Source organism: Octodon degus, unplaced genomic scaffold (genome assembly GCF_000260255.1).
Source record: "Octodon degus isolate 3935 unplaced genomic scaffold, OctDeg1.0 scaffold00002, whole genome shotgun sequence".
In the NCBI taxonomy this organism is placed as follows: domain Eukaryota; kingdom Metazoa; phylum Chordata; class Mammalia; order Rodentia; family Octodontidae; genus Octodon; species Octodon degus.
In genome coordinates this window covers 20,865,777-20,891,843 of record NW_004524578.1, presented here as the reverse complement: position 1 = coordinate 20,891,843, position 26,067 = coordinate 20,865,777, and the positions used below count along the sequence as shown (strand labels likewise).

The 26,067-nt window shown below is 36.8% G+C and overlaps 1 protein-coding gene and 1 pseudogene across 1 annotated transcript in view; both read left to right on the top strand.

Annotated features, from left to right (window-relative positions):
- The window catches only part of Cpeb1 (cytoplasmic polyadenylation element binding protein 1), a 92,920-nt gene that overhangs the window by 15,780 nt on the left and 51,073 nt on the right, over nucleotides 1-26,067 (top strand). Inside the window, exon 2 of the mRNA XM_004623330.2 lies at nucleotides 3,352-3,526. Coding sequence (XP_004623387.1) covers nucleotides 3,508-3,526 — 19 coding nt within the window. The 5' untranslated portion in view covers nucleotides 3,352-3,507. The remainder of the gene's footprint in view (nucleotides 1-3,351; nucleotides 3,527-26,067) is intronic.
- On the top strand, nucleotides 19,330-20,286 carry LOC101575865 (annotated as a pseudogene).

Genomic DNA, 26,067 nt, shown 5'->3' with positions numbered 1-26,067 from the left:
ATTCTTCCCACTGATCCCAGACTTTCCATATTAAGGTTTGCACTCTAAATCTTTGTAGTATCTTAAAACCTACTTTCATGTCCACAGTGAAAGACCAACTAAAGGTCAAAAACTGCAAATGATGTAATTTTATGGCAGAATAAACAAAAAATAATAGCATCAGCAGTAATAGAATAACCAAGAAAAAAACTACATTTTTTCATAGTGGGTCATTGGTTTGAATATAGATCAAAGTTAAGATATACAAAGTAAGTGGGACCATGACTATAGGGATAGATAGCTGATTTCTGTTTTAAAAATGAAAAACAATTCATTTAACTGGAGAGATTAAAAGGATTAATGTATTCTGTAGCAGAGTCAGGGTTTAGGAAGGTGTTTGTATCAGTGTGTTTAGTATTTAAGTTTGTTTCTCTGATTTTTTGTTTTGTTTGTTTCTTGAGATAGGATCTTACTATGTATCCCAGGTTGGCCTTGAACTCATGGTGATACTCCTGTCTCAGACTTTGGAGTGTTAAGTATCTTTAGTTCAAATGATTAAGAGGAAGAGTTATGAGGTCTCAGGCATATAAGGGCCTAGGGCCTTCAGTATATTTGCCCTTGATGTTTTTCATCCATTTTTCTCTTTCATGATCAAGTATGTTCTCTCCCTCAAAGATCACTTGGTAGTCTATGATACCATAGTGTAATAATAATAACAGTATTGACTGACAACATTAATTCAGTATATAGTTTCATGGACTGTGCTAACTAGTATGTGTATTATTTCCTAAGTGCTACTATGAAAAAATGTTGCTGCTGTTATACTTTATGCATAAGAAAAGTAGAATTGTTCTTGATTTTAGGGTGCTGACTTATTTTTTTCCTTTAAAATTGGTCATTCAAGGCAAGCATTAGTATTTACTGATAAGATCAAGCACTTTAGGGTATAAATTGAAGACTTCATTTACTTTTTATTCTAATTACACAATCATCTTAAACTAGACCTCTAATTTGGTATGCATGAGAAAAGTGGAGGGAGGAATGCCAGATGCAATTTGCCCAGTTTGGGAATGTTGAGGCATTGTGGCCAGATGTGTTCCTAAATTAGATTTTTTTCAGACTGCTTGAAATAAGGTTGTAGACCTTTTTTTCCAGAAGGCCTCCCAAGTCTGCATGTATCTCCCAGCCTACCATGACAATTCCCTCACAGATCCTTTAACCTCTCATTGCCTGTAGGTGTTGGCAGTATCTGTACTGTAAGACTCATATACAGTGGTTATTTACTTGCCGTTAGATGTGGCCAGTATCAAGTAATCCATCTATGTAGTATTTCTATTGTAGTAAATAAAATTTAAATTAATTTTTGTATATTAAACGTTTTAAAAAGTTTGATAACCAGATTTAGAAGACAGTGCTGACCTGTCCAACATGATCAAGTCTTAGTTCCTTGTTCATATTGCACAACTTTCTTTTGATTCTCTGTGTAATCTGCAGACTCTTGTGCTGTTCACTGAAGATAGGAGGTAATCAGCTAAAGTTTATTAGTGAATGAATGAAACATTGAGCCTTAAGAGCAGCATATTGTAAATGCTTGCATCTTAGCCTTTATGAAGTTACTTTAGTGAAAGTTTGAGTTATCTAAGAAATGTTGAACTAACATTGAACAATTAACAGTAAAAAAGACTGAGTGTCACCATTTAGGTTTAGGAAAATAACTGTATTCTGGTTGTCCTTGCAGCTTGCAGAAGATACCAGTCTTTTCAAGGCATTGAGGCTAAAATGGAATTCAAGTCTGTCCCTGTAAGGCCATCCTGCAGTTTTTAAAACTGAATGCAGTGGTTCATTCTGTTGCTCACCTAGATTTTTAATAGGCTATACAGAATGACAGGCTTTTGTTTTATTTTCATGAGATCTGCTGTAAGATGGTAAGTATGTACCGATTTCCTTGCTTGGTCTGCTTTTTGTTTTTCCCAAAATAATTGGGAATGATAGAACCAGTAAAGCAGATTCTCCTTAAAATACATTTTATTGCTGACATATCAGGCACTTGATATAGAAGATAAGGGAGAGAAGAGAGTAAAGAATGGAGCTTGGCATGGTGGTAGATGCCTATAGTCTCAGCACTGTGAGGCTGAGGCAGGAGCATCAAGAGTTCAAGCTCTGCTTGGGCAGCTTAGTGACTTACTGAGACCATCTCCAAAATTAAAAAAAAAAAAAAACCCGTAAAGGACTGGAAATGTAGCTCAGTGAAAACGCCTTCAATTCAACCTCCTGTAGTGCCAAAAGAGAAAGAAAAACAGTGATAAATGGTACTTGGATTTCTTTCTTGTATACCTGGTAGATGGTGATGTTATTTGCTAAAATAGAGACCACCAATAGTTTTTGTGAAGTGTTCAGTTCATTATTCTGTTCAAAAGAGTGCTTTATTTTTTTCATTCAGTGGTGTTTATTATTTTCTCATACTAATAAAGTAGTGTGTACTTTTAATGTCCACATTCCTTTTGGACAGTTTTTGTTGTTTACCTTTTTTTTTTTTTTAATCTTACAATGTAAAAACAGCTATTTGCTATGCCACCATACTGAATGTTTTATACGTCTCATCAAAAAGTTTGTTGGGTACTTTTTCTCATCTCATAGGTGGTGAAACCTTGAGAGGTGCAAGGCCTAGGTAACTAACATCACACGGCCAATAAATGGTAGAACCAAAGATTTCAAAGTGCTGTATTGAGATAACAAAGTTTTCACCTTTCAATATATAATTTCAGTTTTTTAGTACGCTTCTGAACAAACTATGCAACCTAATTAATGCATCCTAATTAATTTTAGACTCTTCCATCAACTCAGAATAAACTTTGTATCCATTAGCCACCTCCCCTGCCAGCTCTGGACAGATGATCTTTATATTTCTTATTCTAGTTATTTCATATAAATGTGTTCTTATACGTAGTAAGTCTTTTGGTACTGGATTCTTTCACTTAGCATACTTTTGAGATCCCCCCCCCCATTTTGTAGTATGTTTCAGTTCTACATACCTTTATGCCAAGAAGTATTCCAGGGTATGGTTATCCCTCAAAATTTTAACCATGTCTTCCTGATTCTGTAGCTTATGCTGCTGCTACCACATCATGCTAATTCCAGTGTTTCATTAAGAAGTTCTTGAGGATATATCTTTGTATTTTGGTTGGTACTTTTAGGAGTTCTCTGAGTGCTTTGTTCATAAAAGAAAACACTCTTGGTTTTTTAATATATTGTCAGGAAACTCAGGGTCTAAAAAGAAATTCAGGGCCTTGTTACTTTAACTCATGGTATTATAAAAGATCTATGTGTTTAGAAGAATATGGAAGGCCAAAGTATGTTTTTTTCTGTCTCTAGGAAGAAGAAACAGGAAGGATAAAAGATTGCTGGGACAATCAGGAAGTTCCTGCACTCTCCACATGTAGCAACTCCAGTATCTTTCGAAGGATAAATGCCATATTGGACAATTCTCTGGATTTCAGTAGAGTCTGTACTACACCGGTAAATCGAGGAATGCATGATCATTTACCAGGTGATTTAAATTTGGAACTTTGGATGCACTAAGCTTGTGTGTAGAACTTCTCTTCTAAGCAGTGCCTTTAGGAAATGCTCCTTGGGAAGCCTGTGGAAAATGGCAGCACTTCTGCCTTTTATGACTTGTTTTGTGAATTAGATTCCTCTGAGTGAAGAATGAATATGATTATAATATAGAAATCTATTTATGATATATAGGAATATTGGGTAAGAAGGTATAGGCAAAAGTAATGAGTGTATATAAAAGTATGATAAAATTATATTATAGATGTTATTAACTACCTGAAAAAAGTAAAAAGTAACAGATAAAATAAATCTAATATTCAGCCCACTATATATAAAATATTGCCATGTCATTGACATAAAAATGATTATTAGTACTAAGGCTTCGGAATCATCCAGTGTGTTTTTTACTTAATATTTCAGTATGAACTAGATGTATTTCATATGCTTAGCAGCCACATGTGACTAGTGTATGGGATAGTGCACCTTTTGCCTGTTCTAACAACTTTTCAACATGAGCAGACTTTTTTAAAGAGTATGTAGGATAATCCATAGATTGGAGTGGTACCAGCGTCTCCTGAAGATGACTCTTCCCAGTGAGGTGTGCATATCCTAACAGATTTCATAATCCTTTGTGGTTGCTACAACATGTTTTAAGAATGCTTTAGATGAAAGAGTACATTTTTAATTTTTTAAATTAATTTTTAAAAATTAAAAAGTTTGGAAAAATTTGGCTACAACAGGGCTTCTCAGAATACTGTTCTTTAATTATAAATTTCTGATTTATTTTTCATCTTGGTCTTAGAAATAATTCCAGTGAAGATGCAGGAGTATATGAGAATTTAAGTAGTTAAGCGTTTGGGGGAGAGACTTAAGATTTGCAGCATCTGTAAAATTAGAGGACATATTTGAGAGGGCAGGGGCTTGTGTCTTACAACTTTCAGGAAAAAAGTATATATAACATTTTAATTATAGATGACTATACATTAGCTTTTGCTGTGTTAAAACTTTAAGGAGTCACCAGGCATGGTAGCACACAGCTACAATCCCCAGCAGTTGGGAGGCTAGGGAGGCTAAGGCAGATCACTGTGAGTTTGAGTTCATCCTGAGCTACCTAAGCAAGTTCAGGGCTAGCCTGCACTACATAGGCCTTGACTCAATACAAATTAACCACCCCCCTGCAAACAAACAAACAAACAAACAAACAAAAAACACCTTCAAGGAGTCTTTTTTTAAAAAAAAAAAAATTTTTTTAAACATTTATTTAGTGTGTGTGTGTGTGTGTGTGTGTGTGTGTGGCCAGCTCAGCCCACCAGGGGACGGGGCTGGCTGGCATGTGGTGCTGGGGGATCGAACCGCGGTCCCTGTGCTTTGCTTAGCTTAGCTTGTTCCAAATAGGTGCTTTAGACCACTGAGCCATCTCTCCAGCCCCAAGGAGTCTTCTTTGTTCTAATACATGTTCTATTTTTATTCTGTTTTTATCCCCTGAGGAAATTGCATAGATTACATTCCAATAAAAATGACAATTGGGCTGGGGATGTTTGTAGCTCAGTGATAGAACGTATGCTTAGCTTGTCTAGGTTGCTGAGGTGATCCTTAGTGTCCTCCCTGGAAAGACAGTCAAAACTGACTTCTATCTCACTGGGTTGCTTCACACATGCTGGAAATCTTTGTAGTTTATAGGAAAGTTGGGGGGGGGTTTTTTGTTTGTTTTTAAGTTAATGGTATGCTGTTGAACTAGACAAAGTCCCATGCTTGATGAATAAGGAGCTTTCAGGAGTATATGTATGTGGTTGGAAAGGGAGCCAAGTGGTTTCACTGGTGAGAAGGCAGGCTCTGGTCAGGATGTTACCATTAAACTCTGTCAGGTCATTGGCTAGCTGAACTGTAAGGTATGTACTTTTCAACCTCAGATTTTTCTCGGAGCATATATATGAGATACAGTGGGAAGAGTACCTTGAAAAATTGGGAGACAGCTTTTAAGCTTGATATTGGACAGAAAAATGTTATCTGTCTAACCTGCCTCACAAATTTTTTTGTGTCTTTTTTAATGTGGCTTTGATGAGGCAGTATGCATATTTAACGGAACTCAAGAGTTGTGGAAAAGGTTCCGGTTAAGGTAGCTGGTGTTCAGAGCCCTTCAAGCTGCACTGAACCCCCACTGTATGGTCTTCATTCTATACTTTCCACCTAAGACGTCAGCTGAGTACTGTGAGCCTTTGATAATGAATGATGAAGCAGGGATGCCTGTCCTATAGAGATCCTCTTCCTGGTTTTTCCCTAGCAAGAACCACTTACAGACCAGACAAGCAGAAATGCAAATCCTGTGGTGATGAGCAAATAAAGTAGGGGATTGTATTTCATGAAGCATCATAAGAAACAGCCTGCACTATAGCTTCTGATGAAAATTAATTTTGCCTCATAACCAGGATTGTAAAAATTTGAGATTTATAACATCTTTGTAACTAGGGAAGATGTACCACTAAATATGATGTTTGTAGAAGACTCCCTGAACATAATCATTGTATCTAGAATGAGAAAAGTATAAAACAGTATTTCTTCAAATATGTACATAAGCATAGAGGAACACTAGAATGATTTACCTGTTACAGTGGACATCTTTTTTCTTTATACCTTTTCCCAACAGTCCTTCTATAACAAATATAAGAGAAAAATGTTTAAAAATGGTATATCTCATTGTTTCATATTGGTATTTGCATTTTTATAGATCAGATTTTTTCTCGACTGTGACAAAGCACAACATGTTTTGCTAATGTTTTATGCTCAGTAATTTGTCAGAATTAAAATTTACAGTTAACTTGTTTTATACAAACATGTCTAAATTTGCAAAATTTATGTTTTTCATTTGAACAAATGTTTTGAATGTAAGTCACCTGCAGAACCATATGCTATGACAAAATACTACATAGCATACTATGTCATGAGAGTGGTAATAGAAATGCATATTAATTGACAAACCATTATGGGAAAATTGCTGTGACATAGTCAAAAGAGGGAATATTAGGAAACTAGAAAAAACTTGTTGAGGAAATAACCTTTGAAATAGGCTTTTAAAGAGAGTTAAAATTATTTCACAGTATAGTTATTGAGAAGTTTTTTTCTGTTACACTACAGTGGCCCATGGGGGGCAAAGCTGAGAATGAAGAGGTGATAACTAACCCATAGTGTAATAAAATTCCTTAAGTGGTACAGCTGGGGGTATAGTTTACCGGCAAAGTGCTTTCCCTATATGTGGGAGGCCATGGGTTCAATATCCAGCACTGGCAACAACAACAAAAAATGTTGGTGGAGGGGAGTAGCAGAGTACAGATGGTTCCCCATGGCGTTTACCAAAAGGCTACATTACAGTTCCTGCTGTCACAAATATCTTGATTCTTCTTTAGTGTTGCGGCTTTTATCTAGTTGTACCCTAAAGCCTTATGCAGTTACACATGGGCTTTATAAGGTAGTGGGATCTAAGGTATGTACTGCTGAGATCCAGGATGTGCTGCTGGGCTTGATTCATGGTACCTTGTTAGAATTAGGAATGCCCCACCCTGGATATGACCTAAGGGTAGGTATTTTGGATAAGATGCAAGGAACAGAAAGAGGATCACTGCTTATTGCTTGTCCCTTGCTGCCTTGTGGCATGAACTGCATCTCCTCTGCCATGCTACCACAAGACTATGGACTGAAACCTCTACATTCTAAGCTAAAATAAACCTTTCCTTCTCTAACTTTGGGTGTTGGGTATTTTGTCTCAGCAAAAAGAAAACTAAGACACCTAGTCTACACTGTATATAAACACCATACAGGGAGGGTAGCAGGTGAAATAATTCTTATTCCCTCTCAGTAGAGGAGGATGGAGTTGGATACCACTTCTCCTTTCAAGCTAAGGAAGAGAAAGGTCTGCCAAGAGAATCATTTATGTAGATTGAGGGTGCTGTCAAGAAAAAAGACATGGTTACCTCCTGGCTAGACAACAGACTTCTTATATGTCCCAAAGGAAAGATGAAGGAGAAATTGAAAGATGGGACGAGAAAGAAGGGTAGTTAGAGCTGACTAAATCCCTCCAGCTGACACACAAAAAAGTTGTGTTCTCCAGCAGGACATGGTGTAATCTTAGCATTCTAGGAGAGTAAAAGTTTTAGCCCTGCCTGAATGTCTTAAAACTTAGTGAGACACTGTCTCAAAAAAGAGCTGGAGATGTTTCTCAGGGCAAAGGTCCTGGATTCAATCTTCAGTACCACAAGAAAAAAATAGTTATGACCTTCTGTAGTTTAGGAGGGTTCTGCATAAGACCTGAGCTTTTTGGTTAGTATCCTGTGTTATTGAGGGGTGATGAGAGTTGGAGAAGGTCACATTTTTTTGAGAGCTTCGCCTGCAATGTCCTTTTTACCTTCCCTAGTCCCTGAAGCACAACTCTGTTGAACTCTGTGGGAATGGGAGGAAATGAGTTTAAATGGGCAGGTGATTAAAGCATTAATGAACTGATTTTTTAGTAACAATTTCTGTGAAAGTGTGAAACTGAGAAGATATTGCTAAGGGATATCTTAACTGCTAGATAGGTAGGGAAGTTTAAAGGAAAGTATATGGTAGCATGGCCAGGGAAACTACTGGAGAAAAAAGTTTTATGTTAACTCATTGGGATGGGACTTCTTAATAACAGTTAAAATAGCTTAGAAATTTTAGAAGAGAAAGTGATGAGCCAAAGTACATAGTTCAAAGTAAGATAAAAAACTGGTTTTAAGTAAGATGTAATGCTGATTTTAAAATCTTATTCCTTCGGTGTATGATACCCATACAGGAAAGCACAGATTGTGGGTGAAGAGCTCTTTCTTAAACCCTAATTTAAATGATTATCTGACTTTAGGAAGAATAGAAGTGTATAGTTGTAGCCTGATAGTGAACTTCTGTTTCCTTTGTATTCTGCAGGATAAGCCATATCATCAGTAAATTATCTTAGTTATTCCAAAACTAAGTTTGATACTTTCAGTCACAGCTAATAGGAGATGACTGAAATTACTGTCAGCAACTCTTTTTCCCTGTGAAACAAATTTCTATGGAACATTAATAGTATATCAACAGTTAAGTGATAAAGATTTAACTTTTTATTGATGTATAATGTGTAATCAATTTCCTATGGGAACCAAAAATTTGATCTTATTTGAAAGGATGGACATACTTTAGCACCTTTTTTTCTGAAATACAGAAGTGTACTGTTTAGTGAATTCTTACATACTGAACACAGTTTGTATAACCACTCATACACATGTAGAGGAAAAAACTAATAATATACTAGAGCCCCTTTTGGTGTCTAAACACATGAAGACTCATTACCATGCTGAAATCTAACTTCATACATTAGTTTTGCCTGTTTTAAAGATGAAATTAACTATGAAATTCATCTAAAATGAAACCAGGGGTTGTGGATCATTCATTTTCATTGTGACACTGTATTCTGTTTTATGAATGTACTGATGCGCATTCATTCTGTTGATAGGTATGTGGGTAGTCTTGAGTTTGGGGCCATTGTGAATACTGCTGTTGTAACATGTCTTTCATTGAATTTATATTTATGATGTATATTCCTAGGAGGGGGATTGGTGGTTATAGGGAAGACAAAAGTTCAACTTAATGAGGTTCTGCCAGTTTTTCCAAGTAGTTTTACCAGTTTGATTTTGTAGTAATGTATGATATTGTGTGTTGTTCCTCCTCCTTACCAACAGTTGATACTTACTAGTTTCAACCATTTTGAGCACCAGGTAGTGGTATCTGTATTGTGGTTTTTTTTTGTTTGTTTGTTTTGTTTTTTTGCGGGGACCAGGGATCAAACTCAGGACCCTGAGCTTGCCAGTCAAGCACTTATTCTACTGAGCTATGTCCCTGGCTCCCTGGTAGAAGGGTGTTTTTTTTTTTTTTTTTGGAGGCTCGAAATGCCTTTAGGGCATTTCTGGTTTGCAGTGACTGTCTGGGTTGGAACCCCAGCAGCTTGAGTTTGAGGGCTTTGTTTAAGCAGGCACTTAAACAACTGAGCTACTGGGCATGTCCCCTGAATTGTGGTTTTAATTTTAATTTTCCTGATAACTGTTCAGTTGAGCACCTTTTAATATTTATTGGCCATTGGATATCATCTTTCTTGAAGTGTGTCTGCAGTTCTTATACTCATTTTTCTTTAGGATTATCTATATTTGTCTTGTTTACTTGCTCCAGTTCTTTATATGTTCTGCGGATAAATTATGTGTCTGAACTATAGATTACAAATATTTTCTCCTGTCTGTTTGGGGTTGGAAGGAGAATGGTACTTGGAATTGAATCTAAAACCTTCATATTGAGTTATATCACCAGCTCTTTATTTTGAGACCAACAGTCTCACGAAGTTGTTCTGGCTAGGTTCCAATTTGTAGTCCTCCAACTTCAGACTCCCAGAATTCTGGGATTACAAGTGTGTACCTTCAGACCTACCAATATTCAGTTCTTTAAGGAAATGTCAAACTATAGTTTCAAAGCAGTTACATAACTTATGTTCCTACCAGCAGTATGTGAGGCTTTGAGTTTATCCACATCTTCATCAATAGTTTTTTTTATTATTATAGTTAAAAATAGTCCAAGTAGATGTGAGGTAGTTATTTTGTTGCAAGTTTTATTTTTGTGTTTTGTTTTATTTTATTGTTTTGAGTGGTGGAGATTGAGCTCAGATCCTTGTGTGTGCTAGCAAGAGCTTCACCACTGAGTATACTCCAGGCTCCTCATTGTGGTTTTGATGTGCACTTTAGTGGTATTGACCTCATTGGCTATGTATATATTTTTCTTTGGACAAATGGCTCTTCATATCTTTGCCCATTTAACTTTTTGTTTTGAATTTTTTGTTTATGATAGGGATTGAATACAGGGCTTTTCTAAAGCTAAGCATGCCCTATACTAATAAGCTATGCCCTAGTCCCCCTTATTTTTATTTTTTATTTTAAATTGACAAGAATTATATTTATGGGATTCAAAGAGATACTATGATTAATACAGCATAGAATAATCAAGCTAATGAACATCACCTCAAATGCTTTTTAAGGTAAGAGTATTTGAAACTTACTCTTAGAAATTTTGAAGGGTACAATACACTGATACTTAATGTATGCATCATGCTGTGCAGTATATCTCAAAAAGCAGCTTACATAAATTCAGGCTTTATATCCTTTGGCCATCAATTCTCCATTTTTTTTTTTTAAATTTGGTTTTTGTATTTAGTACAGGGCCTATAGGGTCTCACTACACATATCAGACTCATAGTGATCCTCCAGTTTTCAGCCTCCCAAGCACTAGGATTACAGGTGTGTGCTACCATGCCCAGTCTCAATCACTGTCTCAGTGCGCCCCAGGGGCAGGGTGGGTATGGCAAGCCAGGGATCAAATACCAGTCCTTGTGTCTTGCCTATGCAGACACTTTAATCTGCTGAGCTATCTGGCTGGTCCTCACGTCTCCATTCTTGTACTACCTTCTGTACCCTCCAGCCTTTGGTAATCCCCATTTTGTCAACTTAAAAATTTAAATTTACCAATAAATCTTTTTTTTTTTTTTTTAAAGGAAGGAAAGGTTTATTTAGCTTACAGTTTTGTGGAGATTTCAGTCCATACTCAGCTGGCTCCAAGGCAGGGTGGCACATGACAGAGGGCAACAGTTCTTGGCCCTAAAAACAGCAAAAGCAGCATGAGCCAAAAGGGAGGAGCAGCTGCAGAGAACAAGCCTCTTTCCTTCCCTTATATTGTATGCAGGCTACATGTCCTGGGGTGAATATAGCACTCACACCCATAATCCCAGCATTGGACCCTGAATTAGTCTAAAACTACAGAAGCCCACCCCTGACTACATGAGGCTTTGGGGTGGGGGTAAGGGGGGAACGACATCTAGACACAAACCGTAACATTCTGACCCTGGCCCCCCAGAGACTTTTATATAAATGACATTTTAGTTCATCTTCAAATTATATTTTGCTTTGAAATGAAATCTCGTTAAGCTGTCCAGGCTTGCCATCAATTTTCAGTCTCCTTCCTCATTTTCAAGTCACTGGAATATAGGTGTGTGCTGCCATACCCAGCTTGGATCGTGCCTCTAAAACAACCGTTCTGCCCATCTCTAATTTAGAGAGTTTAATTTATTTAAACTTAATGTGATTACACATAAGATTGTATCTATCTACACACCTGAAATTTTGCTATTTGTTTTCTATGTCTTTTTATTCATCCATCAGTGCCTTTTTTGTGTTAGGGACTTTTCTAGTATAAAAACTAGTGAGATGTAAATACCCTTCTTACTGCTTTTACTATATATTTTTTAGTTTTTATGTAAAGTGGCTGCCTAGGCGATTACAGCTAGCATTTTAATTTATAGCATTCTAGTCCAGGTTAGTACTAATTTACTTTCAGTTGTACATAAAAAGCTTATGCCAGTATTGCCCTGTTCCTTCTCTTTTGTGCCCTTAATGTGATATAAATTGCATCTTCATATATTGTAAGGCTATCGGCACAGATAGTGCAGATACATATGTGTGTGTGTGTGTGTGTGTATATGTGTGTGTGTGTGTATATATATATATATCTGCTTGATTCAGATACCCTCTTTGCCTTTTCTCTCCTAGCTTTATTAAAGTATAATTGATAAAGTTGTGTACGTTTGAGTAATTTTTTAATAAATACAATATAAAGTGATTAAGTGAAGTTAACATGGTATCCATAATTTCACGTACTTGCTGTCTTGTGGTGAAAACATTTAAGGCCTACTTTCAGACTTCTTTAAGCAGTTAAATCATTGTTGTTACTTGCTGTGGATGGAGCCCAAGCCTTGCCCATGTTAAGCAAACATTATACCACAGAGGTACACACTCAGCCTGATCTATCACAGAAACTGTAGTTGCTGGCATTCTGTATAGATGTCCAGAACTTAACTGAAACTTTGTACTCTTCACTGATGTATTTCCCTCCCTTTTCCAGTTGTCTTTTAAGTCAGATAGTTAAAGTCACAAAAACATGATTTTATTTTTACAGAGGTATTTTTTTCTAGGATTCCTTATTACTTTATGTGTATCAAACTAACTGTACAGGGTCCTTTTATTTCAGCATGAAGGACTCACTTTAGTATTTCTTGGTTTCCCTTTAGTGTTTGTTATAGGGTGGGTTTACTAATGACATACTGGAAATATCTTAAGTTGTTCTTCATATTTGAGGGATAATTTTGGTGATAAAAATTCCTGGTTGAGTTTTAAAAAAAATTTTTTTTTCTTGTTACCTTCTGGATCTGGTTTCTCCCCCCCCCGCCCCATTTATGTATTTGGTACAGGGTCTCATTACACAGCTCGGACTCGTAATGATTCTCCTGTTTTCAGCCTCCCCAGTGGTGGGATTACAGGCATTCGCCACCAAACCCAGACTCATTCTCGGGCTCAGCACACCCTAGGGGTGGGGCTGGCATGGCATGCAGGACCGGTGACCGAACCCTGGTCCCTGAGCTTGCTGAAGCAGGCGCTTAGTTCACTGAGCTATCTCACCCACTCTCTGGCTCCAGTTTCTGATAAGAAATCAGCTGTTAATCTTATGTAGAATTCTTTGTATATACCTTTTGTGCCATTTTCAAGATTCTTTTTGATATTTTATGTGTTTTGTTACTGTTTCTCCTGTGTGGAGCTTGTTGAGTTTCTTAAATGTATTGGTAATATTATTCATCAAAGTTTCTTTCCATTTTTTTTCTTCAGATATTCTTTGTGGCCCTTTTTCATCTTTCCTTTGGATTTTCTAATATGTATTACTGTCCAGAGATTTCTGTGGCTCTGTTCATTTTTTCTTCATTCTTTTTTCTCTTCCTTACAGTGATAATGGCTCAGTTTTTAGGTTTGCTAATTCTTTTTTTCTTTTTAAAACTGCTAATGAGATTCTTTGGTGAATTTTAAATTTCAGTTATTATACTCTCTAGTTGCAGAATTTCTAATTTCTTATTCTTACATCTTCTACATCTTTATCAGTTATTCTTTGTAGAGACATTCTTACATTGTAGCTCCATAGTTTGGTTATCATTAGTTCCTCATGTATATATAAAACAGCTCAAGGCTTGGTCTAATATGTATATCTGGCCCTTGTCAAGGAAAATTTGTTGATTTGTTTTTCCTCCATGAGTGGGTATTCTTGTTTCTTTGCAAATATTGCACATTTTTATTGGGAATTAGATACTTTAATGCAACAATTCTGAAAATCAGATTATATCACCTCTAGGAGGAGTTGTTCTTGCTGTTGCTTATTTGGTGATTTTTCTCAATTAATTCAGTAAAGTTTGAATTGGTTTTTTTTTTTTTTTTTTTTCTGAAGTCTCTACTGGGTTGTCTTAACGATCAACTAATTGGACAGAGAGCCTTACATTCCTGCAACCAGTAGGCCTCCCAGTATTTGATAAGGAGCTGAGCATGCCTTCTGCAACCAGCCAAGCATCTTACAACTGAGTAGTCTTGACTTCTTGCTTGTGCAAGAAGCACAAACCCTCATGGTTAACCATAAGTGAGAGCGCAGGAGCTGTTTGATTATTTTCTAAGCATTGAGGTATTCTGTTGAGGTTTGAAATGAGATACAGATATTATTCCCCGTCTTTGCTTTTAAATTGAGCTTTTTTGGTTCACCTGTTGTTTCACTGAACTGTTACCTACTGTTTTAGGTACCCAGGATATTTAGTTGTTGCTACTAGTTACTTTTTAAGCAAATTGCCCCCTGGGGAGAGGCTGATCTTACTAGCTAAGTTCTGAGGCTGGTCAAATAAAGATAGTGTCAAGTAATGGCTGCTGTCCTTGAGATGGGGATTCAGCTTCAGCTGTGCAGTCCCCTTTAGTGGCAGCAAAACTGCTAATTTTCACAATGATTTCAGGTTGTTGGTTTTCAAGGTTATAGCAGAATTAGAGAGCGGGAGTAGTGTGTGCCATTCTTACCAAGATTTTACTTTCTGTGTTGATTTTTTTACCTGTATGCTCCCCAGATTATTGTAAACTTGCCTTTAGTTTCTAGAGTTCTGAAGAAGTTGATCATGTCCTTTTTTTTTTTTTTCCAGTGTGTTCTCATTGCTTTTAGGGAAAAAGGAATTTTTGAAGTACGTTGATTGTTGATTTTGTTGTTGTTGTTGAGTTTTAACTTTCTCAGCACCTGTACCAAAGATTGTAAATCTTAAGTGTAAGTGCATTTTGTAAATCGTGAAATATTTTGAGTTGTTATGCACTTGAAAATATTTTCTAATATCTACTGTATGTCTTGTTTGCCCCTGAAAAAGTCTGTGGCTTAGCAACAAAGCATTTGAAACTTTTAATTTTCTTTTTTTCTTTTTTTTTTTTTGTGAAATTTGAACTTAATCTGCCTCAGCCTACCAAATGCTGGGATTAGAGTTGTGTATCACTATGCCTGGCTACTTGTTTTTGTTACAGATTTTTATCTTAATTCTATGATCATAGAACATCTTCAATATATTTATCTTCAAAATTTTTGAGATTTGCTTTATGTCCCAACATGTACTTTACTGTACTTTGTTAAAGGTTCTGTGTACACTTACAAAATATACTGAGCAGATGTTGGCTCCAGTGTTCCATTTCTGGGAAGTAGGTCAAATTTGTTAAACTTTTAGGCCTTACATATTCTCAGGTCTTTTGGGGGAAGATCCACTTGTAACTTTTATGGTAGCCTTGATGGCTACCTTTTAGGTATTTTGGGGGATGGGCTCTATGCTTTATAGGTTTTTGTAGGCTGTTATTTTAGAATTATATCTTTCTTTTAGACTGATCTCAGGATACCTAGGAAATATCCTTTATCTCATGTTTTGCTTTGAAGTATTTGATCTTCACTAATTTATACCAGCCTTATTTGATTGGTTTTGGAATGGTAACTTCTGTGATATTTTCCTACCTGTTAGTGATTTTACATTTTTAAAACATGTCCCTGGTAAGCAACTTGTTTGGGACTTTTGTTTGACACAGTGCTAGAGATTGACCTCAGGGCTCCATGCCGTTATTTAGGCAAACATCATACAATTGAGCTGGATCCTTGGCATTTTATTTTGCTTTGCTTTTTCTTGTTTTGCTTTGTGAGAGGGTGCTCCCAAATTGCTTAGGCTGGCCTAAAGATTGTCATCCTCCTGCCTCAGTGTCTGAGGTAGCTGAACTACAGGAGTGCACCACTAAACCCAGGGAATTATTTTTTTTTTAAAAGAGATTCACAAATCTTAGCCTAGCCCAGTGGCACATACCTATAATCCTAGCTGCTCTGGAGGCTGAAATAAAAGGATTGCTTGAGCTAAGTAAGGGGTTCCATACCAGCAGGGACAATATAGTAAAACTGTTAGAAAGTTACTGAATTAGGTCAGAATGTTGTGCAATCAAGATAATGAATGACTCTTAAGTTTTGCAAGTATTGGAGAGAGTAAAGTGTTACATTTTCTTGTGGGCTGTAATGGAAATGAGTCCTATTTGCTTTGAAATTATTGTAGGGTAGGTAAACATATGCTGTGATTGTTGAATATTTTATAAATCACTTTTAGTCTATAGTTTCTTCCTTCATCTCTTTTCCCTCTCTTGCAATTTATTGAGAAAAACCAGATTATTTGCCCTATAGAAATATCTACAGTATAGATGTAATAGATTTCATTCCATGACAGTACTTTTTGGGGACTTCTGTAAGAGACTGATGACCACCACCCATATTCATTTTAGAACTTTACAGGTTGCCAAATAGCATATTTATTAACTCCTTCATATTTTAGCTGATAAACTTAAGAAATTTATGCTTACTTTGATTAACTATTTGATTACCCCTCTCCAAAAAAAAAATAGGAAAGATACTTAAGAAAGACAATTTTTCTTTGTTTTTCAGTGTTATGACAAGCTTATGGATTTAACATGCTTGATGTGTCTTGATTTGTTGTAGTTAACCTGTTTTGTTGGTATAGTTCAATCTTTGAACAGTTGTCAAGCTGGAACTCTCATACATTGGTAATATGAAATGCTGTATCTGCTTTAGAAAGCAGCTTAATAGTACTCAAAAAATTAAGCATAGCCAGGCATGGTGACACATGCCTGTAATTGTAGCACTCAGGCTGAGGCAGGAGGATTGCTGATAGTTCAAGGCTAGCCTGAGCAATTAATTCAAGGCTGCCTCAAAAAAAAAAAAAAAAAAAGAAGAAGAAAGAAAGAAAAAGTTAAGCACAGAGTTAACCCCATATTACCGAGAAATTTACTTCCAGATAGAATTTACTCCCTGAGAAAAATGACAACATAGATCCACAGAAAACTTTGTACATATACATTTATTATTTTTTAATCTTTTATTCATTTGGCACAAGGTCTCACTAAGAGCTCAGACTCATAGTGATCCTCCTGTCTCAGCCTCCCCAGTGTTGGAATTACAGAGGTGTACCACCACACCCAGTTTTGGTGGCTGGCATGGTGTACCCAGGGTTCCAGGGCTGGCATGGCATGTGGTACCAGGGATCGAACCCAGGTTCCTGTGCTTGCCAGGCAGGTGCTTAGATCGCTGAGCTATCTCCCAAGCCCTACATATACATTTATAACATTACTTATAATATCTCAAATATAGAAACCACTCAAATGTCATCTGATTAGTGAATAAAATGTTGTTACAATGGACTTTTGCTTAGCAAAAGTAGGTATAAGTCTTTATTTATGCCACTTTATGAACCTTGAAAACATTGTGCTAAGAAAAGCTTTTAAGAAAAAGATAACATATTGTATGGTTCCACTTACATGAAACGTCCTGAAGTAGTAACTTACAAAAACAGAAAATGTCTATAGATTATAATGGTATCTAGGAGTGGGAAAAATTGAAAGGAAGTAGGAATGACTACTAGAGGGTACAGATTTATTTTTGATGTAATATAATGTTCTAAAATTTAATGATTGTAGAACTCTGTATATACCAGTCTACTGAGTTGTTTTGCTTTTGTTGTAATGGAGATTGAACATTGAGGTGCTCTGACACTGAGCTGTATCCCAAAGCTTTTTTAAATTTTGAGATAGGTTTTCCACTAAATTGCTTGACCTAGGCTTGAACTTGTGATCCTTGTACCTCAGCCTCCTTAATACTGTAATCTCAGCACTATGGGAGACTGAGGCAGAAGGATTGTAAATTCAAGCCCAGACTGGGCAGTTAAAGTGCCTTAGTCTCAAAATAAAAGGGAATTTTATTTATTTATTTTTATTTTTTTGACGCAGCCAGGGATTGAACTCAGGCCCTAGTGCTAAGCACTTATTCTACTGAGCCATCTCCCTGGCCCCTAAAAGGGAAATTTAAAAAGGCCTGGGGATGGAGCTTAATGCCAAGGCCTTGGGCTCAACCCCCAGTACCACAACAGAAAAAATTTTGAGCTGGTGATATGGTGGTACATACCTATAGTCCTAGCACTCTGGAGTCTGAGGCAGAAGGTTAATGGATTCAACACCAACCTGAGAGCTATGCAGCAAGTTCCAGGCTAACCTCGACTATGTAGTGGAATTTTATCTCAGAAAAACAAAAAACAATTTTATTGTTTTGAGATGGGATTTCTCTATGATATCCAGGCTTTTTTATTTTTGGCATTTTGAGACAGATTCTCAGCATGTAACTCAGGCTGACCTCAAACTTGTTTGTTTTTTTGGAATCAGGGATTGAACTCAGGCCATTGTGCTTGCCAGGCAAGTGCTTATTCTACTGAGCTATCTCCCCAGTGTGATATCCAGGCTTATCAACAAGTGTGAGCTCAAATGATCCTCCTACCTCAGCATCCTGAGTGACAGGTACCACAGCTCCATAGCATAGTGCCCAGGTTTGAGTTATATAATTTAAATGGATTAATATGTAAAGAGAAAAAAATAAGTTTAATATGTTAATACATAACAGAAGATTAAGTTTCTTAAATTGAAATATTATTAAGAATTAATGGGGGGGGGGGCCTGGCCGTAGCTCAGGCCTTTAAGTGGCTGCTTCCACAAAGCTGCCAGGCTCAGGTTGCTGGAGTTCGAACCTCACACCTCTCCAGCTGGCCAAAAGTGCCCTGAAGGCATTCGAGGAACAAAAAAAAAAAAAAAAAAGAAAAGAATTAATGGGGCCAGTCAGATTGCTCAGCAGACTAAGTGCCTGCTTAGGCCAATGCAGGAACTGGGGTTCGATCCCTGGTACCATATGTTGTGCTGGCCCCACTCCTGGGCACACTGAGCTGGCCCCTGAGACCTGGTGTGGTGGCACACACCCATAATCCCAGCACTGGGGAGGCTGAAAACAGGAGGATCACTACAAGTTAGAGCTGTCTAATGAAACACTGTACCAAATACATAAAAAATAAAAGAACTAATGAGACTAACCACCTGGTTTTAAAAAAGGGGGGGGTAATAGGGAACACATGTAGAGACTTCTTTAAATTGACAGATAAATTGTTCTGGTTGTTATGAATACAATTATCAACAGATAGTCTGTTCTGTAGGAAAACTTAATTGTATGTATATAGGTACAAAACTATAGTGAGGAATAATATGTCAATTAATATGAAAATTAAGCTGTGCCATGTGAGGAGAAAATTAGTGGTTATATCAATTGTGTATGGGCACACAGTTTAGGGAAGTCACTCTGTGACTTTGAAGCTGATGAAAAACTTCGTCAGCAGTCATAGAGATTGGGTTAAGATCAGAGTAAAATAGCAAGACTTTGAGGGTACTTTTTATTTTGATGGCTAAATTAATCAGTTTGAGGAATTATTTCCAGTTTTTTGCATTGTTAATAACATGACAGATCCTCGTGCACCATAGGCGGCACAGGCTCCAAGATGTCCAACCAAGTGGTCTGCCATGAAGCCAGTCACGCTGGGAGCTGGTACACAGCTTCAGGCCCACAGCTGAATGCACAGCTAGAAGGTTGGCTTTCACAAGTACAATCTGCAAAAAGACCTGCTAGAGCCATTATTGCACCCCATGCAGGGATATACATATTGTGGGTCTTGTGCTGCCCATGCTTACAAACAGGTGGATCCATCTATTACCAGAAGAATTTTCATCCTTGGGCCTTCGCATCATGTGCCCCTCTCTCAGTGTGCACTGTCCAGTGTGGACATATACAGGACACCTCTCTATGACCTGCGCATTGACCAAAAGGTTTATGGAGAACTATGGAAAACAGGAATGTTTGAACGTATGTCTTTGCAAACAGATGAAGATGAACACAGTATTGAAATGCATTTGCCTTATACAGCTAAAGCCATGGAAAGCCATAAGGATGAGTTTACCATTATTCCTGTACTGGTTGGAGCTCTGAGTGAGTCAAAAGAATAGGAATTCAGAAAACTCTTCAGTAAACATCTAGCGGATCCTAGTAATCTCTTTGTGGTTTCTTCTGATTTCTGCCATTGGGGTCAAAGGTTCTGTTACAGTTACTATGATGAATCCCAGGGGGAGATTTATAGATCCATTGAACATCTAGATAAAATGGGTATGAGTATTATAGAACAATTAGATCCTGTGTCCTTTAGCAATTACTTGAAGAAATAACATAATACTAGATGTGGAAGACATCCCATTGGGGTGTTACTAAATGCTATCACAGAGCTCCAGAAGAATGGAATGAATATGAGCTTTTCCTTTTTGAATTATGCCCAGTCAAGCCAGTGTAGAAACTGGCAAGACAGCTCAGTGAGTTATGCAGCTGGAGCACTCACGGTCCACTGAAGCTCTGAATCCTCAGGGATGCCACCTGCACATACTCATACTCTGTTCAGGGTCCCAGCCTAGCCCTTACCAAGATAATGGTTCTGGTTTGGGGAGAGTCTGAAACCTCTAACTTATAGAACTTTCTTCTCTCCTTTTCTAGTAGTTGTAGTCTTCCTTAATTTCAACTCATTAAAAAATGCTTTATAGTTTTGGGTGATGGAAGGAAGGTTGGGATCAAAAATATTTTGATTAAAAAACACAATGTAAAGGCCCACTTGTGGCAGGCAGTTTTTTGAAAGTAACTTGTAAAGCATTTACCAAATCCTAAATTTGCACTCTTTGCAGATTTGTGCACATACACTCCACTTTCAGACTCGTGCACATACACTCCGTTTTGCAAATTGTACACAAAGGGTGGAAGCTTTTTAATAAAGAAATTGCATTTATAAATGACCTGTATTAGAATATAATAAATCTCAAATTATAGACAATTATTACCCATGTTGTACAACAGATACCTTCTATTTTAGTTCCTAATAAAGGGCTACAACTCAAAAAAATAACATGACAAACATCTTCATAGGAAAAACTTACCATTTATGAGTACTTAAAATCTTAGAATTATTGGTTTGAAGCAGTTTAAATATTTTTAAAATCCTTGATGATGTATGAAAACTCTCCTTGTTTGGTCACTTTCATGGTTTGAGTGCTATCATTATAGAAAACTATTAAATTGACTGGTTGTTCTTGAATATTATAAAACGTTTTTTAGTTTGATAAGCAGAATTCTCATTTTAAATCCTGGTTTCATTTAAGAGTGGATTTTTTTTTTAAGCTGTTACCTCTCTTTTTTTTCCTGTATTGAATTTGGTGCTTTTTTCTGTGGGGGTGGAAATGCTACCAGACACTGTGAAAAATCAAACTTGGTAAAAGATAGTTGTGGTTATTTCCTTTATTGAAGACTTTAATTTGTTGTAACCTACTTCCTAATGAATAAAATCTCTTAGGGAAAATGCTTTAAAATGGACTTATACTAGCAAATAGCTTTTGCTGACAGTGTTAACTTCTTGATATGTTAATGACAGCTAGGAATAGTAATCCTTTTGGATTCACACCTGTGTTGTATCCCTAAGTGTAAAGGTGTGTGTGCAGGTGTAAATACAGATTTAGAATAGTTAGAAAGCCATCTTAACCCTTGTCCTTAGATTTTTTTGCTCCTCAACACAAAAATGCAAACTAATCTGTAAATGCAGCTTTACGCAGATCAGTTAAACTTTGGTTTGCTATCTGAACAAAATACAGCTGACGTAACTCCCAACCAAAACGCAAAAAAAAAAAAAAAAAAAAAAAAATTTGTTCATTATAATTTTTTAAAGGATAAGATTTAAAACTAGGCGCTTTAGGGCCGACCAAATAGCTCAGTGGATTAAAGCACCTGCAAACAGGCACAGGGGGCGGGGTGGGGGAGTGGGAATGGGGTGGATGTGTGGTTAGATCCCTGGGCCCATGCTGTGCCAACCCCGCCTCCAGGGTGCTCTGAGACAGCAATTGAGACTGGATGTGGCTGCACACGCCTGTAATCCCAGCTCTTGGGAGGCTGTAAACAGGCGGATCACTGAGTCGGAGTCTGATCTAATAGTGAGACCCTGAACACCCTGTATACCCTCCCCTAAAATAAAAAAAAATAATAATAATAAAATGAGGAGCTTTCCCAAGATGCCTCAGTTCAGGAACTTAATTCTTTCCACCATTTATGTTTGATGGTAAGTAGAATTGTGGAACAGGGTCTCACTGCCCAGCTCAGACTTGTAGTGATCCTCCTGTTTTCATCCTTTCCAGCAATAGGATTACAGGTGTGCGCTGCCACACCTGGACTCAGTTGCTGACTCAGCACAGTTGTGGGTGGGGCCGGCACAGCAGGTAGTGGCAAGGATTGAACCCTGGTCCCTGTGTTTGCCTAAGCAGGCACTTAGTCTGCTGAGCTATCTCATTGACCCATGGAACAAATTCTGATGAGAACCCTTGAAAGAATTAATTCATGAACCGAGTTACCACTGTAGTTAAGAGAGTTTAAAGTGCTTTAGATACTATTTAGTGCTTAGAAAATCTAATTAAATTATTTGGGGAAATGTTTCATTACTTTGCAGAAGACAATATATAATGTCTCAGTGATACAAAGAAAACTTACCTTAATCTCCTTTCCATAGGATGGAATTCATCATTAAAGAAAATAAGACAAAAGATACTAAAAGCTCCTGGCTGTTTTATTTGAAAAAATGCTTCAAGCATTTGATAATCAAGAACATTGCAAATTAGATTAACATGATGAAAAAATATACTTATCAAAAGAAATTTTAATTACTACTGTACTCCTAAAGCTTAACTCTGCCATGTACTTTTATGTCATGTCTCTTTCCTTTCTTACACTTCATTCGTGTCCATAGCTTATCATATTTATCATAGCTTATCATATTTATCTCAACGAATAGACTTGTGAATTCTTTTTTTATTTTAAAGAGAAAAGTATTAAAATAGGGGCCAGGAATATAACTCAGTGGTACAGCACCAGCCTGGCAAGTGGAAGATCATGAGTTTGATTTCTGGTACCACACACACAAAAAATTAAATAACAAAGAGTTTCAAAACAGATTAGTAGGAGTTACAGTAATTAACACATTGAATATTACAGCCTTCATAGTAGTTATTGAGTACAAAATATTGTTTGATACCCAAGCAAAATTATTGTTTGATATCCAAACAATATTAGTACAAACCTTTTTAATGAACTAAGAGAAACTAACTGTATAACCATCTTGTGTATAATTTTTCTTTTTCCCTGTCTTCCTCTCTCCTTTCCTCCATCACAGTTTGTCTTTTCTTTTGAATAGTTTCTTCCCAGTTTACAGTATCTATTATACATTTAGATCTTATTTATTTGTTCAGTTTCTCACACTAGTGAGATAATGTAATGTTTACACATATGGTCTGATTTATTTCACTTGTGAGATTTTTAAATTCTTAATTTAAAAGCAATAATTGTAGGTATTTTTCCTCATTCTTGTTACCTAGCGAGTGCATGACACACAAGACTGTCATTTATTATTTAGATTCCTTTTTAATGTATTACGTGACTTACAATAGGGTAGTGAAAATGTTGGAAAAGGTATTCATGAATGTATAGAAAATGATATAAAAGGAATCTTGGGCTAGGAATATAGCTCAGTGGTATAGCAACTGCCTAGCAAGCGCCCAGTCTGGAGTTTGATTTCTGGCAACAAAACAAAAAAGAAATCTCTTTATCAAACTGTTAATTCAGAGAAGAGTAGGATTTAGAGTGAGAAATGTTGCAGGAATATGAAAGAGATCTTTTACTTTTTTCTTTTATTTGTATGTTGCCATGATTTTTTAAAACAAACTAGTACAATAAAACATAAACTTGTAAGGAACACAAGGATAAAAGGACATGATTTTGGAGTGGGATTTCTTTTTTTCTTTCTTTTTTTTTTTTTTTTAGTATTTAGGGAAGGGTCTATAGGGTGTTCAGGGTCTCACTACTACATCAGACTCAGCTCAGTGATTCTCCTGTTTACAGCCTCCCAAGTGCTGAAGATTACAGGCCTGCCACCACGCCCAATCTCAATTGCCATCTCAGCACACCCTGGGGACAGGGATGGCACTGCAGTGTGTAACCTTGATTAAATTGCTTTACCTCTTTTAAATCCAATATTGGTAAAATTGGGGGTAACATCTGTCTTCTCCTTGGGGGGTGGTTTTGAAGATTATGGTAACAGTTATAATTGCCTAGCTCTTCTTAGATAACAGAAATAAGTTTTCTGTTCTTACTTGAAAAAGGGAACATAGGGTTTCATTTCTGACAGCTTTGGTCTACATGGTATCATCCCCATCTGCTGGAATGTCAGAGCTTTGCTGCTGAGAACAGTCTTGATTGTGTGTCTATTACAGTCAGAATTGCTCCCATTTTAGTGTGTGTTCCATTTCCCAAATGCAGCTATTTTTGACTAAAGAAGAAATGAATATATTTAACATGGGAGAGGAAACTACAGGAGAGGAGAGATGAAGGGTCAAGTCTTCTAGATCAGTACTAGGGAGAGTTGTTCTGCTGTGAAATGAAGGTTGTACTAAATAGACTAAAGACTTCCTCCTTTTAATGTTGTATAAATTATGTACTTAAATTGTATTATAACCTTGATTTTGTCATTGAAATCCTGGTATCAGATTTGATGACTCCTGTTAATATGGGCTTTTCTTTGCAAGAATTAAAAATGCAAATTTATTTGGAAGATGTTAAATCTAAATCACCTTACCCTGCTTAGTGTGTTTTTCTTTATAGTAATATGTTAATTATGAAAAAAATTGATGAAAATTCCAGAAGGGGAGAGAAACAGATAATCTCCCTGTTCAGAGATAACCAATGTTAACATTTTGATCTGTCTCCTTAGTGTTTTTCTAATACATACATGAATTCTTTCTGAACACACTATGTGTTAATTTCCCTCTTTCATCTCTCTGTTGGTGATTTTTTTTCTCAGCATTTTATTGGGTAGATAAATGAATTATGATTTTTTTTTGAGACAGCATCTCACTGTGTAGTTTAGGCAGACCTTGAAACCCAACATGTAGGCCAGACTGACCTTGAATTCATGGAAGTCCTCCTGCCTCAGCCTCCTGAATTGCTGGGATTACGGTGTGCATCGCTATGCCTAGCTGAATTATGACATTCTTAATATGGGCGGCTTGTCATGACATGCCATTTACTGCTAAGATGTCTCTCGGGTAGATGGATGTTCAAGAAGAAGGCGGTGGTGAAGGAAAGCAAGAGACAGGAAAAGGAATATTGTGGGACTGTCCTGCTTCAAGGTTGTATATGGTGAGATTTTTGGACTTATGTGCAAACATGAGAAGCATAGAATTCTTTATCCTATTTTTTAAAATATAACCTAATTTTTAAATGTTTTTTTATCATATTCTGTAGGGACTTAAAGTTCAACATATCAATACTTGATGAAAAATACCTATTCCTTATTATGCCTAAGATGTTTGAAATGCAGTGAGATAGTGAGGTTAAGATTGATAGCCCAAATTGTTTGATAATAACAATAAGCTTTTCTTCTGGATGGTTAACAACCTAAGTTTGCAGACCAAAATTAGAGAAAAAGGAGGGCTACAAGGAAAGCCAATATTTTGGCCCTAGCCTTCTAAGGTCAATTAAGACTCAGGACATATGAGAACTTGTACTGTAACGTCATGTACCTCGGTAGTGTCCCAAATTTTCTGATGAAGAAGATTATGGGGCCAAAGAGGAAAGTGATCGATGACATAGAGTGGGCCTAAGGAGAGTCACATGGGGAGAAGATACTCTCTCAGGCTTTCACAGAGAGCACATTGGCCAAGCATTGGCCGTGACTCATCCACATGGCTGCACTGATAAAGGTTCTACAATCTGAGGTACGGGATCTCAGGACAAATCCTGAGGGCATTTCACTGACCTTCTCAGACCAAAAAGCTACAACTCTTGTTGCATAGGTCCTGCTTTACCTTGGTCTTAACCATCCAGCAGAAAAGTATGAAGATGAAATTATAAGAAATAAAGCCATGCTGTTAAGTTGAAAAAAAAATAAGTAAATAGATAAACCAATGCAAATCATAAGTGAAATAAATTTATTTCACTTTTAATCATAAGTGTAATAAATCAGACTCACATGTGTAAAAATCATATTGTTTTTCTACTGTAAGAACCTGAATGGATAAATAAAATCTGAAAGGTACAATAGACATTCTAAAAGGGAAAGAAACTGATCATAAGTAATAATCAATTGAG